General features: G+C 45.4%; 1 protein-coding gene across 8 annotated transcripts in view; it reads right to left on the minus strand.

Moving 5' to 3' along the window:
* The window catches only part of LOC146186797 (uncharacterized), an 86,800-nt gene that overhangs the window by 49,396 nt on the left and 16,840 nt on the right, over window positions 1–20,564 (minus strand). For 6 of the 8 annotated variants that reach the window (XM_084607416.1, XM_084607417.1, XM_084607415.1 and 3 more), the window contains 5 exons: window positions 16,806–16,914; window positions 14,924–15,065; window positions 13,583–13,723; window positions 10,463–10,568; window positions 458–559 (listed from right to left, as the gene is read on the minus strand). In XM_084607416.1, coding sequence (XP_084463542.1) covers window positions 458–559; window positions 10,463–10,568; window positions 13,583–13,723; window positions 14,924–15,065; window positions 16,806–16,914 — 600 coding nt within the window. Of the gene's footprint in view, window positions 1–457; window positions 560–10,462; window positions 10,569–13,582; window positions 13,724–14,923; window positions 15,066–16,805; window positions 16,939–20,564 lie in introns of all 8 variants that reach the window. The other 2 variants (XM_084607414.1, XM_084607420.1) reach the window with 2 other exon arrangements.

Here is a 20,564-nt window from a genome sequence, read left to right on the forward strand (position 1 = left end):
AGTACCATTAAACAGAGGTCAGACTTTTTAACACCCAAAAGAATTACCGCCCACTAAGAAACACTCCTTTTTGCGTACTGTACTATGTAATGCACTTTCAGGTTTTTGCCTGCGTAGTTTGCGATGGCTCGTTACACTGCAATTTTTGCTATTGTTACCTCCTTCAACACTGCCCCACAATGAAACAGATGCAGCCTGGAGCTTGAAATAATCATAGATGCCAGAAAATAAAGAGAGGCTTCACCCCTTCTCTTCCTTCATTATGCGTTTGCTGGCACTGCTATCAAGCAACCGAGTCACCTAAACAATTAACTATCAGCCAAACTGTGAAAGTTTACGCGACAGAGTGACTGCACGGATGCAGCCTCAGTTGACAGGTCATTCTAATGTACAGCGCAGCATTTTCTGCCTTCCTCGCAGTGAGGAAGGGGGAGGAGCAGAGAGAGATCAGACTCACATCCTGGTTGAAGATGCGTGCACGGGCCTTCTCATACTCTTCCTCTCGCTCCTCGATCGACTTGCTCCTCCTCGAATCCAGAGACAACTGCCGTTCTGGGCTCTGCACATGCAGTAAGCCGAGGAAGCTTCGTCTTGAATTTGGTTCACTTTAGCGGTCAGCAGACTGTTCTTATTCAAGATAACGTTTTTTTTTTTTTTCTACACAAGGCAGAACAGGAAGAGCCAAGCGAGGAAGTGTTCAGCAACAACGTGCAGTGTGCTCAGCACACTCTTAATGGCAACAGCAGGGACACTTGTAGTGGACTTGAACAAAATAAAATTTCACTAACGTAAAATTTAGACAAGCCAAAAAAAAAAAAAAATCATTCAAACAAGTCTTGAAGCCACTGCCACCCCGGCAGTTAAAGACACAGCAGCCCATGACAGCTGCTACTCTTTAACACTTTCGCAAAATCAAATTGAAACCAATAAAGCTAAACAGCTAGAATGCATAAATAAGCATTTTCTAGTTTTCATGCTTCCCTAGGCTTAATCCAATGCCAGTGAGCCGAGAAGTACTAGTCTGCCTCATGCTTTAGGTCAGGGTCAGTTAATGGTCAGTCCCAGGGTAAGTTATACCGGCCTTAGTTTAAAGTTAGATTAAATGTCACGATAGAACTTAGCCAATCACAGCAATAATGTTCAATTATCATCTTGCAGCACATTCCAAATCAATCCTGCTCACGCCATCTGGTCCTGTCAGGTCACGCAACCAGCAAACCATTCAGTTCCTGACCTTGCCACCTGCCAAGCTCGAGATATTTTGAGGCTGCAACCTTCGAATGGGGGTGCTGAGGTCCCAGCAGTTGCCATGGCAACGGCTATTGATGTCATTCGTATTGATGACCTCACAAAACTGCCTAGCCAATAAAGATAACAGGACACACACTTCTGATGCTCAGCTAGAGTGGAGTGATTATATGAGTGCACTTCTCAGCACACTAAAATGGTGGCGAATGAGGGGAGGTTGGCACAAGCAGGGTCCATGTTAGTGGTCATTTGCCACGCAGCCAGTTTGTGCCAGTGCATATGAAGTAAACAGCTAAAATACAGCTAATCAGTCAATGCTACATAACAATAAACAAAGGCAAACATTAGTCGAAAGCAGATAACAAAATTATTGCAGGAGGTAAATGCTACATAACAATAAACAAAGGCAAACATTAGTCGAAAGCAGATAACAAGATTATTGCAGGAGCGAAGGATGAAACAAGCAAAAAATGACCGAATAAGTGTTACAGTACATGCACCTGCCACTTTCAGTTCATCTTGCCTTCACTCGCTTTCATTAACTACTAATTTGCATTAATTTTTTGCTAATTGACAATTTGTAAGAATGTCATTTATGTTTCTTTTTCCATGCCAAATAAATAAGTTGCGTTTCTCTACCATCTTGGTGCTCCAAAATGTCTGAACTAACTCAATATGCAGTCTCCAAACATGTGAAAAAAATAATCAATAGAACAGTGAGAAACAACGTTCTTAGATAGAAACAGTTGGAAAAACTGCGCGATGCAAAGTGGGCCAAAATGATTGCCAGTCGGCATGAGCTGATCGCAAAGCGACAGCAGCGCCCCTCTTTCCCGCAACGATACATGGGTGAGGCCATTGAAGCTAATACACAGGCGGAAATATTAAAATACTACTAACACTCTTCTTTCAGCAATGCAACACAGAATAAAATTGTGTTTGCATTTTTAGCACACCTTTGTACGCATATGAAAGCCACCACGTCTACTGAGGCGTCTGAAACATAGAGTTTCTTACTCTTACCTAGAGGGAAAGCTGTGCTGCCGTCTATGGGCGTTTACATGGAGTTTCCAGACGGCCAGTTCAGCCACCATGGGCGCTCAAAGCATCATGGGCCGGTGAGCTACCGAGTGCAGAACTACAACTTTTGGCCAAAACTAATGAAAAGATAAACGTTGTTCTACCGTAAATAATGTCCTAAGATTGAATATTGTGACTATAAATTACAAAAAGAGAGAGAAACAGAATGCCAGTGTGAGATTTATCCAATATAAGCGATGGCCCTTTCTCCTATTGGCTTAGTTTTGAGCAGCACAAATACCAATATTTCGCACTTAATAGGCAAACTTTGAAATAAAAAAATGGTATGAAAATATTTTTCGTTGTATTATCACTTAAGAAAGTTTTTAGTGGCATTTCGGGAAACAGAAACCATTTATTGGCGACGTGTGCTTTTGAGCCTTCGCTACTATGGCTTTCGCAGTCTATGTACGCGCCTTCAAATGATGATGATGACGAAAAAAGAAACATCGCAGTAACGCCACTCCATGTACCCGAGAAAAACCGACTGTCCCGCAACAAGTAGCACACCGGCCCATGATTCTTAGCGCGCCCATGGTGGCTGAAGTGCAGCGCCCTCAGCTTTCCCTCTAGTTAGTGTAAGGAACTCTATGGTCTGAAACAAGGAGGTTGCAGACGCGGCTCAAGCGTGTCGTCTGCTACATACATGCCTGTTTGAGATGCGTCTGCAAACGTGGTGGCACTTCGTTCGTACAAACATGTGTTTAAAAAACGCAAACGTAATTATTTTTCTGTTGCATTGCTGAAAGAGGAGGGTTAGTAGCATTTTAAAATTTCCGCCTGTGTGTATGGGCTCAGCGGCCTCACCCATTTACCACAGCAGGGGAGAGGGACGCTGCGGTCGCTTTGCGATCAACTCATGCCGGACCGGCGATTGTTTGGGCCCACTTTGCAGCGCGGCGCGCCAGCACAGTTTTCCAACTGTCTATATATCTAAGAACGTTGGCGAGAACCCAGCCTGCTCTGAGAAGTAAGCCTAACACCAAAGTGGTTGTGTGAAACTCAATGCTTTTTCTCACAGCCATCTCGTACGCTGAAATGTCTGACACAAATTTATTCAGTGCTGAAGTCATAACTTAGTGGTACAACAGGACATAAAAAATAGCTATCAACCATGCAAGAAGCCCTATTTGCATGCTTTCACTGCCAGCATGGAAGCACACCTTGATAAAAAAAAAAAAATGCCAATTCAACGAGGTTAGGCCAAATGTGAATAAGGTAAGCTTTCTGGCTTAGTAGTAGTGCTTTGTCTGGCTAGAGATTGCAAGGGCCCCGATTGTCAGCCCAAGTTGTCAGCTCTTGTCAATTCGGCTTCAGACAGACGAACAAGACACCAGCGAAACTGGTCAATGCAGGCTCTGGTACTAGGGAACTAAAAAAGCAGGACTGCAAGTTACAGATACGTCATTGCGACTCAATTCCCGTACACAGCAGTAGTAGCCAAGGAAGCATGCTTTCCCACAACACTGGCTAATCTGTCTTTCTCAGCAGTGTGTCTTCTTTGAGAGTCCATTTGCAAAAGCTCGTCCTGCAATTGGCCCATTCGTCTTCTGGCCACTTTCAAGGCACAAAAACTTTCATGGAAGCGTGCCACCAGCGAGCAGGGATATACGTAGCCTTCAGAACCATTGTCATCAGCAGAGACAAGTCTACGGCAGGAATAAAGGGAACATCCAAAATAACAGTAACTCATCCCACTAACCTTCACTGCCTCTGCCCTGTGTCTGTGATAGCCGTATTGAGCCTGCAAGCTTCCTATCCTTTCACTGCTTCACTCAACTGTTGGCAAGGCTCGACTATGTTTGCCCTTCCTTGAAGCAGACCATGACAGCGCATAATTTGTGCAGTTCCTTTCCTCATCGAAATTTGAACTAAAAAATATGAATGTTTTTCAATAATCCAAGCTGGCTTCTTGCTGTTTCTTATTATCAAAACTCATTTTTGTCTTTTTTCCAACTTAATCCAAGCTTCCTGCCTTTTCCTAGTTTGAATAGTCTAGACTCAGCAGGGAGCCTACATTTAGCATCCGTCTCCATAGTTCCAGGCTAGAAAGGCTTATGTGCTTTAGCACCTTCATGAAGGAGCAAGCTTCAATAAAACAAAAGCAAGCCTCGGAGCTTTCTATGCAGCGACTTTTATCCAGAATCCTGGGGGGAGAAACTCAATGCATATGAATTACCAAGCCAGGAAAGAACAGGGCTATGAGAGCTGTAATACACGCTAAGCAGTGATGTTGAATTTTACAGGCCAAGTTATCAATTTACATCTGAGAGCACAACTCTTGTATAATGGTGAATGCGAAGTTCATGCCACAATATAACAGCCGAGCAGAATCAAGCCTCAATTGCTAAAGTAACTAAGGGAAAAAATTCACCTCATTGAGTGAAGGTATGAAATCAGTATAAGGGCAGCGCAGTTTTACGAGACACACGAGAAAGGAGACACACACACAGGCGCTGATTCAAGCCTACTGCTGACCATTTCCCTGGCCAAATTACCAGCATCTGCCGTTGTCCTCACAGTAGAGTAATAGCTAGTGGGGTGAGAGAAAATAGTTTCTTCTGGACCATGAACTATCCTTCCCCTGGACATGGGACAACCAGCATTTTACGACGGATTATCGTGGGTCTGGCAAACCTGCCATAAAGATACTGCATTAAATGCCTCAATTATACGACACAAAATTAAATGCACGCAACTTCATACAACGACCAGCAGCAGCCATCTGGAATGAAAGAGGCTAGTGGAGCTCTTTTTCATGGCGGATATTGCACTGCTCCAAGACATTGGGAATAAATGTGGAGACATAACCGCATAATGATGCAAATCGGCACAGGACTGCCTGTAATGGAAGTTCAAATGATTGCGAAGACTGTCTGCACGGCCCACAGCTGTCAATGCACGATGGATATTGCTTGACCACGTTTTCGCTCAATTCGTTGGTGAAGGCATCAAGGAAATCAACTGTACTTACATCCATTCCAGCAATATGTTATTAAGCCAGCGCAGAAGTTATCTTAACCAGTAACAAGGTTACATGCTCAGTCATAAGCAGTGGCTAAGTTAAACATGCTTTCCGCTGTAGCTGGATTGCAGAGCACGTTAGGCCCAGCAATACAACACAAGTGGCACTGTCACCTGCAGGTTATGCATCGCTGCTAACATTAGTGCACTGTAGTCCCAAAATAAGGATGCTTCTTTCTTTTTCTTTCTGGTGAGAATGCCTGGTGACGACAACGTTATGTAAATGACGGAGGGACAGCAGTTCTAGGCAGAGCCTGAACAAAACTCAGTGCTCGCGTCCTCATATGGTACCGCACACCGTAAAACATAAATGCTTTTTAACTGAGATATTTCTGGCATGCCATCCAAAGAACTGCTTTCAATGCATATACAGTCGAACCCGGTTATATCGAACCCAGATATATCGAATTTTTGTTATATCGAACTCACGGAATATCCCCTTGAAAATCCCATCTAAAAGTATAGAAAAGCAGCGTCATATATCAAACTTAATTTCACCGGCCGTTTGATATATCGAACTCCGCGCCACGCACTGGAAAGTGTGCCTTCCCCAAAGACGATCGCATCACACTTGGCCGTTTGCCGCGTGACGTTTTCAAGCCATGCGCGGAAGGAATGAGAAGGAACAGTTCGGCGACGGCTGGTCTGGGCAGCGCCGCGCCCATTCCCCAAGGCGCACGCATCTGCAGTTATCGTTTCCCACGCGCCAACATATGATGTTTGCAAGCCATGTGCGTGGGTGTGCCCGTTCTTTTCCGGAGCTATCTCTCTCCTTCAGCACACGCTACACATGCGCCAAGCCAGCTAAGCCCGTTTTCAGACAGACGTCGGACGCTTTCTCCAGCGTGTGTTGCGAACCCTCTGCGCCTCTGCGCGCGGCGGCTGACGTGGCTATGGCGCCTGCGGACGTTAAGAAACGGCAGCTCTCTGTTTTTTCTTTTTTTTTTTTTTTTTTTGAGAGTCATCCTTTCTTATCGTTGTGCTGTTCAGATGTTAGGCGGCGGCAGTTTTTTTTTTTTTCTTTTTTTTTTTTTTTTTTTTTTTGCGGGAGTCGTTTATCCTGCATGTATGAATCAACGAAAGCACACGGTAAGCTGCTGCGATCATGACGCCCGCCCCAAGCGCGGCGTGGCTTGTGCAATCAAGCCATCACGGGCACTCTGCCAAGTTTGCTCCCCGCCACGCCATGCCACGGCAGGAGCTATCAAAAGATAAACGCGCCCGGACGTTATCGCTGCGCAGCATCTTGGCACGCTGCCAAGAAATGAGCTGTGGATGAGACGACCGAAACGGAGTGCGACATGCAAGCAATAACGCTGGCGATTTCTGCCGCGGCGACACAGAAACCTTGTTTTGAGCTGCCGCGGTGGCTTGTACGGCAGAGGGACACAGTTTCAACAAGTTGGAAATTTTTTGCTCTGTCACTGCCGCTCGTCGCTGAGATTGCTCAATCGCTTGCATGTGAGCAAGGTGGCCTTTACGCATTTTTTTTTTTTTTTTTTTTCAAATTCTCGGGTGAAAAAGTTGAGGGTGGGTTCATTATGCGAGTGGGTTGATTACACGACGAATACGCTATCGTTTTTTCGCATCGTAAGTACCGTCACAAGCCGATTTCTGTATATCGAATTATCGATATATCGAACGATTTCGCGATCCCCTTCGAGTTCGATATATCTGGGTTCGACTGTATGATGTATACGCCCATTTCGTGCACACCAACAAAAGCGTGCCCACACATTGTTGATGTCGAAATGCCATCTTGTTCAAGTAAATATATGTACTTTGAATAATGCACAAATGAAAAATAGAGAAAAAAGTTCAATTTGGCAGCCAGATCAGCAGGTGTTCGTAGTCTATCTGTAATGCATAAGACTGCTGCCTACATCAAACTGTCTAAATACTAACTTGAAAATCCCATGCAAAATTTGGCGGAACATTTGGTACAGTAGCCGACCAATTTTCAGGACTCCAATAATTCGGACCTGAACAATATTTCAGAGTTTATTGAGGAATTGTCATGGACCTCATAGGAACATGTTAACATTGCTGACCCATATTTCCGATTATTCTAAAAGTTCAATTTTTCTGACTGAAAGATGCCGGCTATACCGCGGCACTTGTTTTTTCTACAGTGTTTCTCAACCCGACCTAGGCTCGAAACAGGTCCTCTGTCACATCCAACTGCCCGTTGATGCAACAAAAGACACCATTGAATCTAAGCGAAGTTAACCTGGTGGACTGGGTTGGACTGGTTTAGCTACTTGCTCCCCACTGTTGCCATTCGAGTTGAAAGAAGGCTTTTCATGGCCACTCAAGGTGCCTTACAATGAAGAGTGAACGAACCAGGGCTTGCAATCGCATTGAAAATAGGGTGGTGTATAACAGATGTGGGGGTTACAGTCAGAGGCTATCATCTAACTTGCACACGCTTCCTCTCATTGGAATCGTAAGTTCCCACTCTCAGTCTCTGCGGCAGTCACATTTCCCATTCAGCACTTTCTTGCTTGGTATGGCTCGGAGCATGTAATGCATCATGAGCCGTGGCCGCATTGCAATGTGGTACTGGCAATGTGATGTGTTGCAGACACGACAAAAGCCTGACTGGTTCAAATAGTACAATCCAATATTGTTGCTTGTAAAAGAAACACAAGATTGAGTGAAGTTGGCAAATCCTGAAGCCAATTTTTCACCACAAGGTTGCCTTTCTAAAGTACAAGTCCTTATCAGACTATTCAAGTAAGCAGACTATTTCCGGGCCCCACAGAGACTGAAAAATCAGACGGCAACTGCACATCAAACTGCACACCATGCTCCTGTTAGTGGCACTTCTCCTACTGGCGCTCCCAGGATCCCTTTTTACACCTGGTAGGGTCAGCAGCGCGCCCCTGGGTGCCTACTGGCAGCATTAAAACTGTAAAACTGCATGACATGGTGATGACCATGAAGCGTGGTTGAGGGTGATCTCCGGACTAGCATGCTCGTTTTCAAAGCAACCCTCCTGTCAAGCAAGAGTCGGCACTTAGTCCTACGGCCAGCCTAGCTCTCCAAAGACAGCTCTTGCGAGGCCTGCTTTGTCTCTAAGGCGCACTGGTAATAAAATTAGACCCCTTATGAATAGTGGAAGCTTCTTCCAAAGCCATGCCCGCTACAGCTAGGCCAGTGCTTGCAGTACTGCCTAGCAACACCCAACAAACGCACTAGCCGTATGTCAGCAGAAGCGTGTCACTTCAAGAAATGTACCGTCAGCATTCCGGTACCATATTCATGCTTCTAGATTGCAGATCAGCTTGCCTGCTACCATATCAAGTTATCAATATCGATTTGTTTCATAACCCCCCTCAAGTTTAATATATCCTGGATTGATTGCATTATGCAACTCCATCTACTGTGCAAAGGTTTCCAATTATACAAAGCCCAGATTATACAATGGTTCTGTGCAGTACTCAAGAAAGTAATTTTAATCTGGGTTCTACTGCATGTCCGGTTCAAACTTTCTGAGCACCACAGTGCAATTGAAGTGACCGAGCTCTTACTCCATTTGAAATTCAATTCAGACCCATAATCAATGCTACCTCTCAGAAATGGCACTACAATAAAAAGAGACCTTAACAATAAAATCACCATGCCACATCTTAACCACGCTCCTTTCATACTATGTTCTACAAGTTTGCCGTACACATCAGAAAGCACAGCACAATGAAGTATGGAGCAGCGATCATAGCGCCATAAAAAGGAGTGCAGAACTGAGCTTTTCATTTTTCCTTCAACCTCAAAGTTCTGCTCCCAGCATGGGAGGAAGACGGCAACATAGCAAGACATTCCAGAACCCAGAAATTGGAACCTGGTTTCAAAACAAAACTGTTTCAGGCCGAGCTACAATTGTATGCCCTGCAGAACCGTGGGCTTTTGGCAGGAAACTAACATACCCCGCAGCAAACACCTACACTTGTGCACATCAGCACGCACCGAAACATCTCATGTGCAAGCTGTCTGCTCTGACAAGAGCGCAAACTTGCACTGAAAAGCAGTGTTCTTACCTGTCTAGACAGCAGCGCCAAAGCACGCACAGGACAGCAAGACCAGTGAAAATGTTGTGCTATTGCATCATCTATCTAAGTAACTGTCAGCTGCAGTGTGCAGCTCTGTTTCATTTGCTCGTAAGAAAGCTTGATATACAGAAAACTTTCACATAAAGACACTATCAACAGGTAAAGTTATCTTTAAGTTAGGAGTAAGAATATTATGCGGTCATGCTGCTTGCTCTCATGCTGGGAGGGCAGCACTCACTAAGAGTTTGGCCTACCTTGCTCGGATTCGAATCTGTTGCAGATGCTTTCAAACTAGCCACGGCCAGTCACAAAATATCAAATCTTGCTACCAGTGCACTATAAACAGGACAATTTCTTATTAAAATTAAAGCACAACTGATCTCCTAATTCTCTTCAATGCCTTCAGCAGCGAAGCACATCAGCAGAAAACCGCCATTAGGCTTCAGTCAGTTAGGTTGGCTCCACTGCACGACAATCTGTGCTCCTAACGCTGCCTTTCTCACACGATGATGGTATTGTGTAGAAAGCACAAGATGCCCAAAATTTAATGTGCCGTAGAGTTTCAGAATAGCGGCATTTGTTTAACCTACACCTGCTACACCAGTGTAGCAAATCTCCTATATCTACAATGGATTTTTGCTGCACTGGTGTAGCTGGTGTAGGTTAAAAAAATGGCCCAAATGTTTGCACTCTCACGCAAGTCACCAAAGCTGCACAGCCCACCCATTTCCATGGGCAAAGCAAAAAGTGATCACATGACCAGCTTTAGATGAAGCGTTTCTTGCAGAAGCATGGCTGTCCGTTCAATACATCAAATGTGCTGCAGAGCGGAAGTTTGCGAACAATAGCGCTATATTTTTGCAAGGAACTTTCAGACGACCCATTCAAAATAAACAACAATTCGATATACATCCAAGAACGATTGTACATATGAACCCCAGGCCCCTCAAACCCCCCCCCTATACAACTCAGATGGAGCGCTTCCCAAGTTCAAGCATTTGGATGAAAAAAAAAAAAAACGAAATAAAAGTCGCTCATGAGAACAGAGAAAGGGCTCCTGCCTCCTTGCCGTCCTCGAAGGAGGCACTGTCCCGCTTGAGGATCAGCTTCTTTGGCTCCTCCGACAGCAGGTCATCCCGAATCTGGTCCTTGAACCGAATGTCAGGCCTGCACAAACAGGGGAGGAAGCATCTCTGTTCTATCCTTTCGCATACACAGCTGCTCACAATGTAATTCTGCAGTGCTTCGTTTTGCAAAGCCCACTCACTAAGATGGCTCACTTGCTGCTCACCACTCAAGTCATCCTTAAAATAAAAAATAAAAATGCATATAACTGGCACATTTGTAAATTTAAAAAGTATAGTCCAATGCCCAATCAGCAGAGACAATAAATTGCCAAGGATTAATGAATCGCCAATAAAAAATTACCCCAACTTGCCCAACTCAGTTACTCCCTAATTCGTTTTACATTGGCTCTGTTCATAGTCAGCACTAATCCTACATCGTTTTGTCTAAGGATAATTCACAATAGTACCATACCTAGTTTGCAGTTCTCCAAAGTAACAAAACATTGCTAATACACATTTAAAATGCAAAAAGAAACTAATCATATATAAAGGCGTATGATCCCAACAGCCTGATCTTGAAAAAATTTAACTGTTCACTGATGTTACAAAAACATTTATTGTCACCTCTTAAAAATTTCGACCAGCATTTCATGCCACATGGTAAGAACAGTTGTTTTTATTGATTACACAATTCAGATCGCACTTTCTTTGTGCTTAGCGTGAAAATATCTCGCTACACATTTGGTCCGCTGATGACAATGGGAAGCTGGAATCTCTGCCTCGTTCCCAGTGCTTCGCCCCATTACCCTAATGCGTGGTGGAGAAGCCATCACGACAGTGTGCCACTGCGTCTTTGCTCTCCATGCTATGCAAGTGCACTGTTGTAGTGCTCAGGTGGTTTGGCGTTGCAGGCACTGCAAAGAAGCCACTGTGCTTTTCCTCCATGCCATGTCTCGGCAGGAAATGCTTTCTCATACATCAGCACATCTTCAATTTTTTTTCTTTTTTACGCTTCGCTCCTTTGCACTGAGGCATTGCAGAGAAGCCACCACTGTGGTTGAGTGCTGCAGCATTTCTACTTTCGTGGTGTACCAAGGCTTGGCCCACTCATGTTCTCACATGTGTGGTTAGTACTAAATATATTATACAACTAGAATTTGTCAAAATTTTGAAGCTAACAGTGTAAGGTAATACCATAAATACCCGACTATATTGCAAGTTCTTTTTTTTCCAAATTCTGTAGCGTGAAATTTCTACCTCGTATTATATATGGATCCAAACAATTTTCTGTTCAAATTCACAGCTCTGGTTTCGTTATCGCGCAGCGCTATCATCACCAATACTCTTTTTGGAGGTTGCATCACCTAGTGGTGGCATCAGTAGCCCTCATTTTTTGTTTATGTTTATTGCTGCTCTGCCATTTTGATCATGCTGACTTGTGGAAGCGCACGCATTGAAATTTCCCACGATGTCAGGAGCGTGAAGACAGTATTTAGCTGCCTTTAAGAGGAAGGTTATCCTCGCTGCCGATACCAACAGGAATTGTGTGGCTGGGCGGCAGTTTGGCGTCACTGAGAGCAGCGTTCGGGGCTGCAGAAAACAGAAGGAAGCCCTATTTGTGTGCAACGGCAAGAGGAAGGGTTTTTGGGGATGAAAGAGCAGATTGTTTCCCGAAATTTAGCAGGACCTCGCTGCCTTCGTCCAAGAACAGCGTGTAGCACATCTGGCAGTAAGCATCCAGCTGCTCCAAGCAAAAGCGAGGGAGATTGCCACGGATAAAAGCATTCTGCGGAGCGACTTTATAGCGAGCGAAAATTGGATGTGTCGTTTTATGCGTCAAACGGTTTGCATTGAGTCACCGAACTTCAATCTCTCAGAAACTCTCCACAAGCTACGAGGAACAGCTTGTGGCGTTTCAGCGGCATGTAATATCGCTGCGGAAGAGTCACGATTTCCAGCTGGGCCAAATCGGGAATGCTGACCAAACGTTCGTGTACCTTGACATGCCATCGGCGCTCAGAGTGAACGAAAGAGGCTGCAAGCAGGTTTGTGTCCGATCGACAGGAAATAAGAAGACGCGGGTTACCGTAATGATGGCCTGCACTGCAGATGGCTGCAAGCTTCCACCCTATGTTGTGTTTAAACAGAAGATGCTGCCTAAAGGTCAGAAACTCTTGAAAAATGTTGTCGTCCGGTGTCAAGACAAAGGTTGGATGGATGAGACTTTGTTACTTGACTGGGTCAAGTCTGTGGTGCTGGCGGCCCGGACCACTACTGGGGTCCTGATCATTGCTCGTGTTAGATGCCTTCTGCTGCCACCTGGCCAACTCAGTAAAGAGGCTATTGCGCAAATTGCACACCGAACTCGTTGTCATTCCGAAAGGGATGAAGTACCAGTTACAGCCACTAAACATTTGTATTAGCAAACCATTTAAGAATGCTGTCAAGTGGTGTTACCAGGAGTGGATGAGGTCGGGAGACCCCGAAGTAACTGCTTCCGGGCGACTGAAGCAGGCCTCTCCAGCGACCATTTGTGGCTGGATCACGGATGCTTGGGCCAGCATTCCTGAGGAGCTCATATGCTGCTCTTTTAAAAAATGTGGTATCTCCAATGCATTCGACGGGACGGAGGACGACTTCTTATGGAAGGATATGCCGAACAACTGACAATGCAATGAAGAGCGCGAAATGCTGTGAAAATAAAGGCTTTCAAAAAATTTCTCTCGCTCGCATTATACACGGGTGAAGACTTTTTCTTTCCGATTTGCTACCCCCCCAAATGCACCTCGTATTATACGAGAGTCCGTATTATATTCGGGTTTTTACGGTAGATTGAAGGCAATAATTAAACTTTGAAGGTTGGACATGCTTACTGTGTGCAATTTTTACCCTGTGAATTGGGAATGCGTCAATGTGATTCTGTCGCATTAGCACATGATGCAGGACACGCTGATCACAATGGACTGTCTACCACACTACCAATGTCAAGCAATCTTCACATGCAAAAGCCAGACACAAGCAAAAGCACCTGCCCCTTCTGAGACTGCCACTATGGCACTAACAACCTGTCTTTCCAATCATAGCATGCCAATCATAGCTGGCAAGCATACTCACAAGCGAGTGTTGCGTGTCTTGCTGACGATGACAGCCGTGCCCGCCTGGTCCACGTTGTGATCCAGGCCAAAGTATGCTGCCACCCGGTGCACCAGCATGCGGTGGTACGAGCTCATCTGGGCAAACTTGAACGACTGCCGCCTGCAACAGAAACCACACACTATGATCATGGCCGCTCCTGCACACTTGTAGCAAGAAAGCCGTGGAAGCAGGTATTGTCACACATCGGCACATTGTTACTCAGTAAAAAAAAAAAAAATCAAAAAAAAAAAAAAAAAAAAAAGAAAAGAAAGCAGTGTGAGCGCCATTTTGGGATTTCGACCTCAGTAAAGAACGGCTAGCATCGGCTGGTGTTCTTTCCTTTTACAATTTATGGTGCCAAAACCTGGGAGGCTCCTGTGAGCTCCGCCATCGATCCTTCCTGGAGGTTACCAGGAACAATGCATCGACCCTCCAGGAAGGCTACCAGGAACTCTGCCAGCGAACCTCCAAGAGAAGAGGAACGCCCTTCTGACACCAGCCGCCTTTCTGACTCCAAATGGGAGCGCATCAAAGCCAAGCGTGCCGCCCAGCGTGCTTTACATACCAGGCTGCGGAATGAGGTTGCTCAATTCATCGAATCGGGCACTGACACTCTGCTCGCCTTCAGGCAATTTCAGGAGCGCCCCAGAGTATGCAACGATGGCCTGCAATCCCTCAATGAACAGCTAAAGACATTTCCTTTGGATGAGGAGGTGGGAGAAGAATTTGCATTAGTTTTACAGTACGAAGACGCAGCCACAGAAACTTTGACTCTACTCCGTCACCACACCAAGGGTTTGCAAGCGCCACTTACAAAAAAAGAGGCCTTTTGGCAGTACCTTTGGAGCTTTCAGACTGCGCTTCAAAAATAAGCCACGAAAGCTATGATGCATCCTCCTGAGCAAGATATCCTACCCTGCTGGAAAAATTACCTCAGAACACAAGAAACACCTTCTTCCACAATCAAGCTGAATTCCAGCTACTAGATGGCACAGGGCTTTGGTTTCCACTCTTACCCAATTTTATGGCACTTTCACGGCCTCAACCCACCACATGCGTCTGTGTGGAATACAGGTTATAGCCAGATCAATGCTTCGAAGCCATACGGCATGACAACTGCTGAAATAAGATTTACCTTACATGAGCTACAGGTAACCGTAACCTAACTCAGTTTTGCATGGCATTCTAGACAAAATTTCGTATTTCCATACAAACTTTCCAGCCTGGTAGCAAAACACGTGCAGGACAGAGGTCACCCTTGCAAATGAAGTGGCAAGCAGTCTCCACACATGGGAGTCACTGCATGAGAGGAGCACTCACTTGTTGTCCCTGACGAGGGAGAGCAGGTCCTGCTCGATCTTGAGCATCATCACCCGGTCCTTGTGGTTCTTGTGCAGTGTGTCCACAATGAACTGCTCCAGGTCCACGCCCGTTGAGTCAGTGTACGTTTCCGTGCTAGAGTCTGCACAGCAGAGCACAGGCCCTTCTTGCACAAATCTCTCGTCGACCTCGTCGTCAAAGTGCCTCGCAGGCAGTATTGCAAAACATGTGATGAGCACACGGTTTCCTCACCTCCACTAAAACAGACTCCGGGCATGGACGAAGTTTTGTAAGCAGGTCCACTTTCCTTCGATTCAATGTTACGCAGCTTTCGCGGATCGAATAATTGAAGAGACTTCCACAAGCTCCCCCCATGATAAAGAACTTTCTGCCATCCATAACTGTTCCTATAACGACCATGCTTACTGCAGTGGTTACCTTGTCATCATGTTTTCTGCGGACATCCATGAAATAGCGTTCCAACAAAGCCTGAATTGCCTAGAATAGATTATAGCATGTGCAAACTGGTGAAGGGAGATGTACAGAAATACAGTCTAAACCTGATTTAATGAAACTCGATTTAACGAAGATATCTAGATTCCTCTTCAGTAGCCAATAGGGTACAACGCTTTGACTAACTCGAAATAACAAAACAAATTTTGCGACCTGTCCCGATTTAACGCACCTTTTTTTTTTTTTTTTTTTTTTCGAAAAATGAAGGCAAAAGAGTGATAATCCTTGGTCTGTTTCAGAGAGCCAATGATAACACTGCGGAGCACCTTCTTCCCGCTTTTAGCAAACTGCACTGCGCAAAACAAGATTTATCATTTTTTAGTTGAGTACCAGATAGCAGGTGAAGTGGTGAATGCCCTTTATCTGCTGTGCCAGTTTGCTGGAACACATTAGGAGACGAAAGACGTACAGCACACACTTCAAACTTAAAAGAAATCTATGCAGTTGTCACCTAAAAAGCGCACACAAGCAAAGATTACCGACTTCTTTTGCTGGAAGATACATTTTTAATCTCCTCGGGCTTTCCTTCTTGACCCAAAAATTTTTGTTTCTTCTTTTAATATGCGCTTATGGTGTTTGTTGTTTCCACCACTGGCAGCAATTTCATTTTGGGTGTAATTACGCTTTGCCAAAATAGTGTGGTGGTAGCTTTCTTGGTGCTGCCACACCACATAATAAAATATACTGAATTAAGTGACCGAGAAATGCCTTACTCAACGAAGTTCCAAATTTAATGAATTTATTTGTGACTCCCTTCCACTTTGTTAAATCAAGTTTTAACTGTACTGTTGGCAACACAGTGTATTAAGTGCTGATGCATTTGCTTGTATGCTCCTGCTCCCCAGAGTGGCCTCCGCAGATATAATGGCCCACTTCAGCTCTTCATTAAAATGCTTGATATAATATTTTGTACACTTCCGTTATTAGTAATGGCTGCTAGGTGCAGCACTGTAAGTCCCCAATTTTCACACTCTCCTTTTCTAAGGGCATTAAGAACAAGTTTACGGATCAAGGGACTAACGACAAATTCCATCTGCCAGTCCAGAGTTCACTCCGAATCCATAAACGAGTAAGAAGCAATTTACAACAACAAAAAAAAAAGGGGGGGAGGGGGGGGTTGAATTCGAAACACCCTGCGAGACAGCTCTTTGGTTCCATGGAGCAAGAAAACTGGAACTCTGCACTTTTTGTCCCTGACCATCTAGTTTTACATGCATTCAGGCGCAGTTTAAATTAATTAGGGCGGCCTCTTCAGAACGCAAAAAGAGGTCTACAGTGTCAACAGTCCATTGCACTCTATCCTGCTTTGCGTTTGAGGAGGGGGTCGAAAGTAATAATGCACAAGCATTTTGCCCGAGGCGCACCTCACCTCTCGAGAGGCTGGGTGAAGATCCCTCGAGGCTGCCCTGCGAACTGCTGGTGCCTTGCTTGCTCAGCCGTGCTGCCTTGTTGCCAGGCGTCTTGCCACTCACAGGACCCTGCACATGCGCCAGCATCAGCACCTAAAGGATGCCCCACAACAAACATTCCAGTTCAGCCAATGTCACAGTTAGGGGAACCGGCGTCTCGGTTACATTTCAGCCATCGGACACCAAAAAGGAAATGGCTAGAGGTAAAGCAGATAACACAAAACTTGAAATTACCACCACATTACTCCACACTCTCCTTATATTGTGCCCTGCCTCAGTATCACAGTGGCTGCAGCATTTGCCCACCGAGCACGAGTTCAGAGGTTTGCTCTTGGTTACTATGGCAGCTGGACTTTGTTACTAGCTAAACGCAAAAATGCACACATGCTCAGATACTGGTGCACCTAAAAAAAAGGAAAAAAAGCCATAGATGGCAGGAACTACCGTATTTATTCGCATAATGATCGCACTTTTTTTTTAAAATACTGACGCAAATTTCGGGGTGCGATCATTACGCGGGGTAAATTTTCTACAAAATATTTTTGAGCACTGAAAACGCAAACAAGTTGCAGGTCAGACGTCTTAGAACATATATCTCGATTACAACCAAAAATAAAAGCTGAGTAAGGCTTACCTTCGCAATAAACACGCACATTAAGCATCACATGAAGTGCACAATGCCCATTTATTTTTTTTCGTCAGTACTCTAATCAAAGTCTGAATCCTCGCCATCCTCGCTTTCACTGCTGCACGACTCATCGGAAACGGCAGTGTCGTCGCTGGGAGCATCTTCACAATCCCACAGGAAGTCATCTTCCGTTCCATCCAAAGCGTTAGATATGCCTGTCTTCTTAAAACTCTTAGCCACTACCTCGTCGGGGATACTGCTCCACGCTTCTGTAATCCACGAGCACAGCATCTCCACGGATGGCCTTCTAATCTTTCCGCTCGGCGTCAAATCATGCTGGCCCATCGCCATCCACTCAGCATAAAGTCGTCGAACGTTGTCCTTGAACGGTTTGTTCAAAGACACGTCGAGAGGCTGCAGCAGCGAAGTCAGGCCGCCAGGAATGACTGCAATGTCCGTGCGCAGCTCTTTCAGCTTGGCACGCACGCTGTCCACAAGGTGACCCCTAAAACTGTCCAAAACCAGAAGCGAGGGAAGCAGAAATGCTCCTGGTCTTCTTCCCCAAACAGTCTTGATCCAGTCGACCATCAGGTTAGCAGTCATCCACCCTTTCATCTGTGCACGTATATGGATGCCACGGGGAAAGTTTCCCTTCGGAATAGTCTTCCGTTTGAAGATCACGTATGGTGGCAGCTTCCGCCCGTCGGCCGTCACAGCAAGCATGACTGTGCATCGCTGTTTTTCTGCGCCAGACGTCTTCACGAGGACGCTCCGAGCACCCTTCTCGTTCACAGTTGTATTCCGGGGCATGTTGAACGTCAGTGGAGTTCGATCGGCGTTTCCAATTTGCGACATGAGGTAACCGCATTTTTCGCGAAGCCTAGTGACGAAGTGATGGAAGTCTATCACTTTGCTTCCAGTCGCTGGCACAACGACGTCCGCCGCCTCAGGGAAAGTCCATTCAGTCGCATAAAGCGAGTCGTCCAACCGGAGCTAGCGCGGAAATCCTTTGCGGCGATTCCCAGCTTCCTGGCAGTTGTGCGCGCCTGCGTCTGTATCATTTCTAATGACACTGCACAACCATCCTTGCGCAGGTCCCTCACGTATTCTAGGACCGCCTCCTCAACACGAGGGAACTTGCCCGTTCTGGGTCCACGGAAAGCCCGCCGTGTCTTGTTCGTAGCCATCAGCTTCTCGCGCTGCTTCTTCCAATAGCGTATCCTCATTTCGTCCACGCCGAAATGCCTACCAGCAGCGCGGTTGCCATGCTCCAGTGCATAGTCGACAGCCTTGAGCTTGAACGCGGCGGTGTAACTGGCATACCACCCCATGGTGAAATGGCGTAAACTCGCACAAAAACACAAAGCACGCTACGACGCTGCCGAATTGCAAAATGGCGAACGCCGCAAAGCATGGAATCATGCGAACTCCAACGTTACTAGACTAGGTTGGGAACTCGTCGGAATGCATTCGCTGCGGGATGACTGCAGATCAACCACCAGGCGGCTCCATGTTCGGGGTGCGATCATTGAGCGGGGAATTTAAAAAATGGAATTTTGACCTCAAAATTCAGGGGTGCGATCATTACGCGAGTGCGATCATTAAGCGAATAAATACGGTAATCTAGCACCCTCCCTTTTGGAACACCTCATAGCCATTACAACATCAGCGGCACCAAAAAAAAGTCCGGCAACAGCCTAACACTTGGCTTCTACTTGTACGGCAGTACAAAAACAAGAAACCAGCAAACAAGTAGAAAGTGCAAAAAAAATAAGAAGGAAACAAAACTCTCAGGGCCGCATAATTGCCATTAAGCAGTTTAAATGCAACAGTGAGTAGCCGCATGCTCTTCACTTTTGGACTGAGCCCAGCTGACTTCCGCACGAAAGGAAGTTGACGAAGACGACACTGAAAGCAAAGCTCGAGCTGACTGCCAGCTGAACACGTGCCAGCAATGGTGTAGTGCTGGTGTGGTGGTCTTATGCAGCGGCCAGCTGGTGTGTTTGCAATGCCACGTGTTCAAATCCCTGAGACTGCCACAAAAAATTTACTTATTCATTCAGTACTTACAGTGCTGCTGGCATCACGCAATCATGCAATATCATCAATGCCTCGACCAAATGGAGAATTTTATGATCAACTATGGCGGTTTCTTTCCGTGATGAGTCTTCTAAAGCTGTCCTATTAAAAAATTCAGAAGCCACCGGTTCCAAAGTGTCGTACTAAGCAGACACTAGCGACGTCTAGTTGCACTAGACCTTTCAGGCACGCTTGGTGCCAATCTCTGGAACACCAGAACCATCTGATCCCATGGCCCTAGAGGTTGCCCAAAAATATTATACAGATTCTACACTGTCGCTCCTAATGTGTGTCATCAGTAGCATGAAAGGACTACCTGCCCTGAACTATATGGCCATAAGTACCATTGCAACTATTAAGAGTATGGCTTGTTTTCCACACAAGTGGACAACAACCTGGTGAAAAAGTCCACATTTAGTGCAGCAAACTGACTGCACTACTGATGATGATTCTGGACTGCTTGTGAAGGAATGTACACTCTCTAGTGCCACAGGTCTAAATTACCAAACTGTAGGTACAATAACCAGAATATCTAAGAGTGGGAATAAACAATGAAAACACACAAGGAGGAAAAGAAAGAGGAGGAAGAAAAAGAGGTAAAGAAAGATGGCACAGATAGTAGTAGATACAATCAACATGCCTTTTAGGTAATAAAAATCTAGCAATGCACACCACTGTGAGACGGAGCGCTGTGTTTCATGTGAAAAGTGATCAAATTCTGCGCAGACTTGAAAATCCTATGAGACATCATGGTGTTTAAGTGAACAAAAGAAAAACTGTCCATTACACCACTGCTGCTTTCGGTATTTATGATCTAACCTCAATGCTAAAATACATTTCTCAACTGTCAGAAGTTGACAAATCTAGTGAATTAATGTCCTGAAGTGCCCTATGTGACCGATGCGTTCTACATCGAAAAATAAAATATAACACAAGACAGCCATTTTCCTTAGTTCCTAAGTCTCCCCACTTTACCTCTAAAGTGCACACTCATTCTACTGAAGCTCTGCTT

The sequence above is a fragment of the Amblyomma maculatum genome, chromosome 6 (assembly GCF_055883805.1).
Source record: "Amblyomma maculatum isolate TAMU_Amacu chromosome 6, ASM5588380v1, whole genome shotgun sequence".
Lineage (NCBI taxonomy): Eukaryota > Metazoa > Arthropoda > Arachnida > Ixodida > Ixodidae > Amblyomma > Amblyomma maculatum.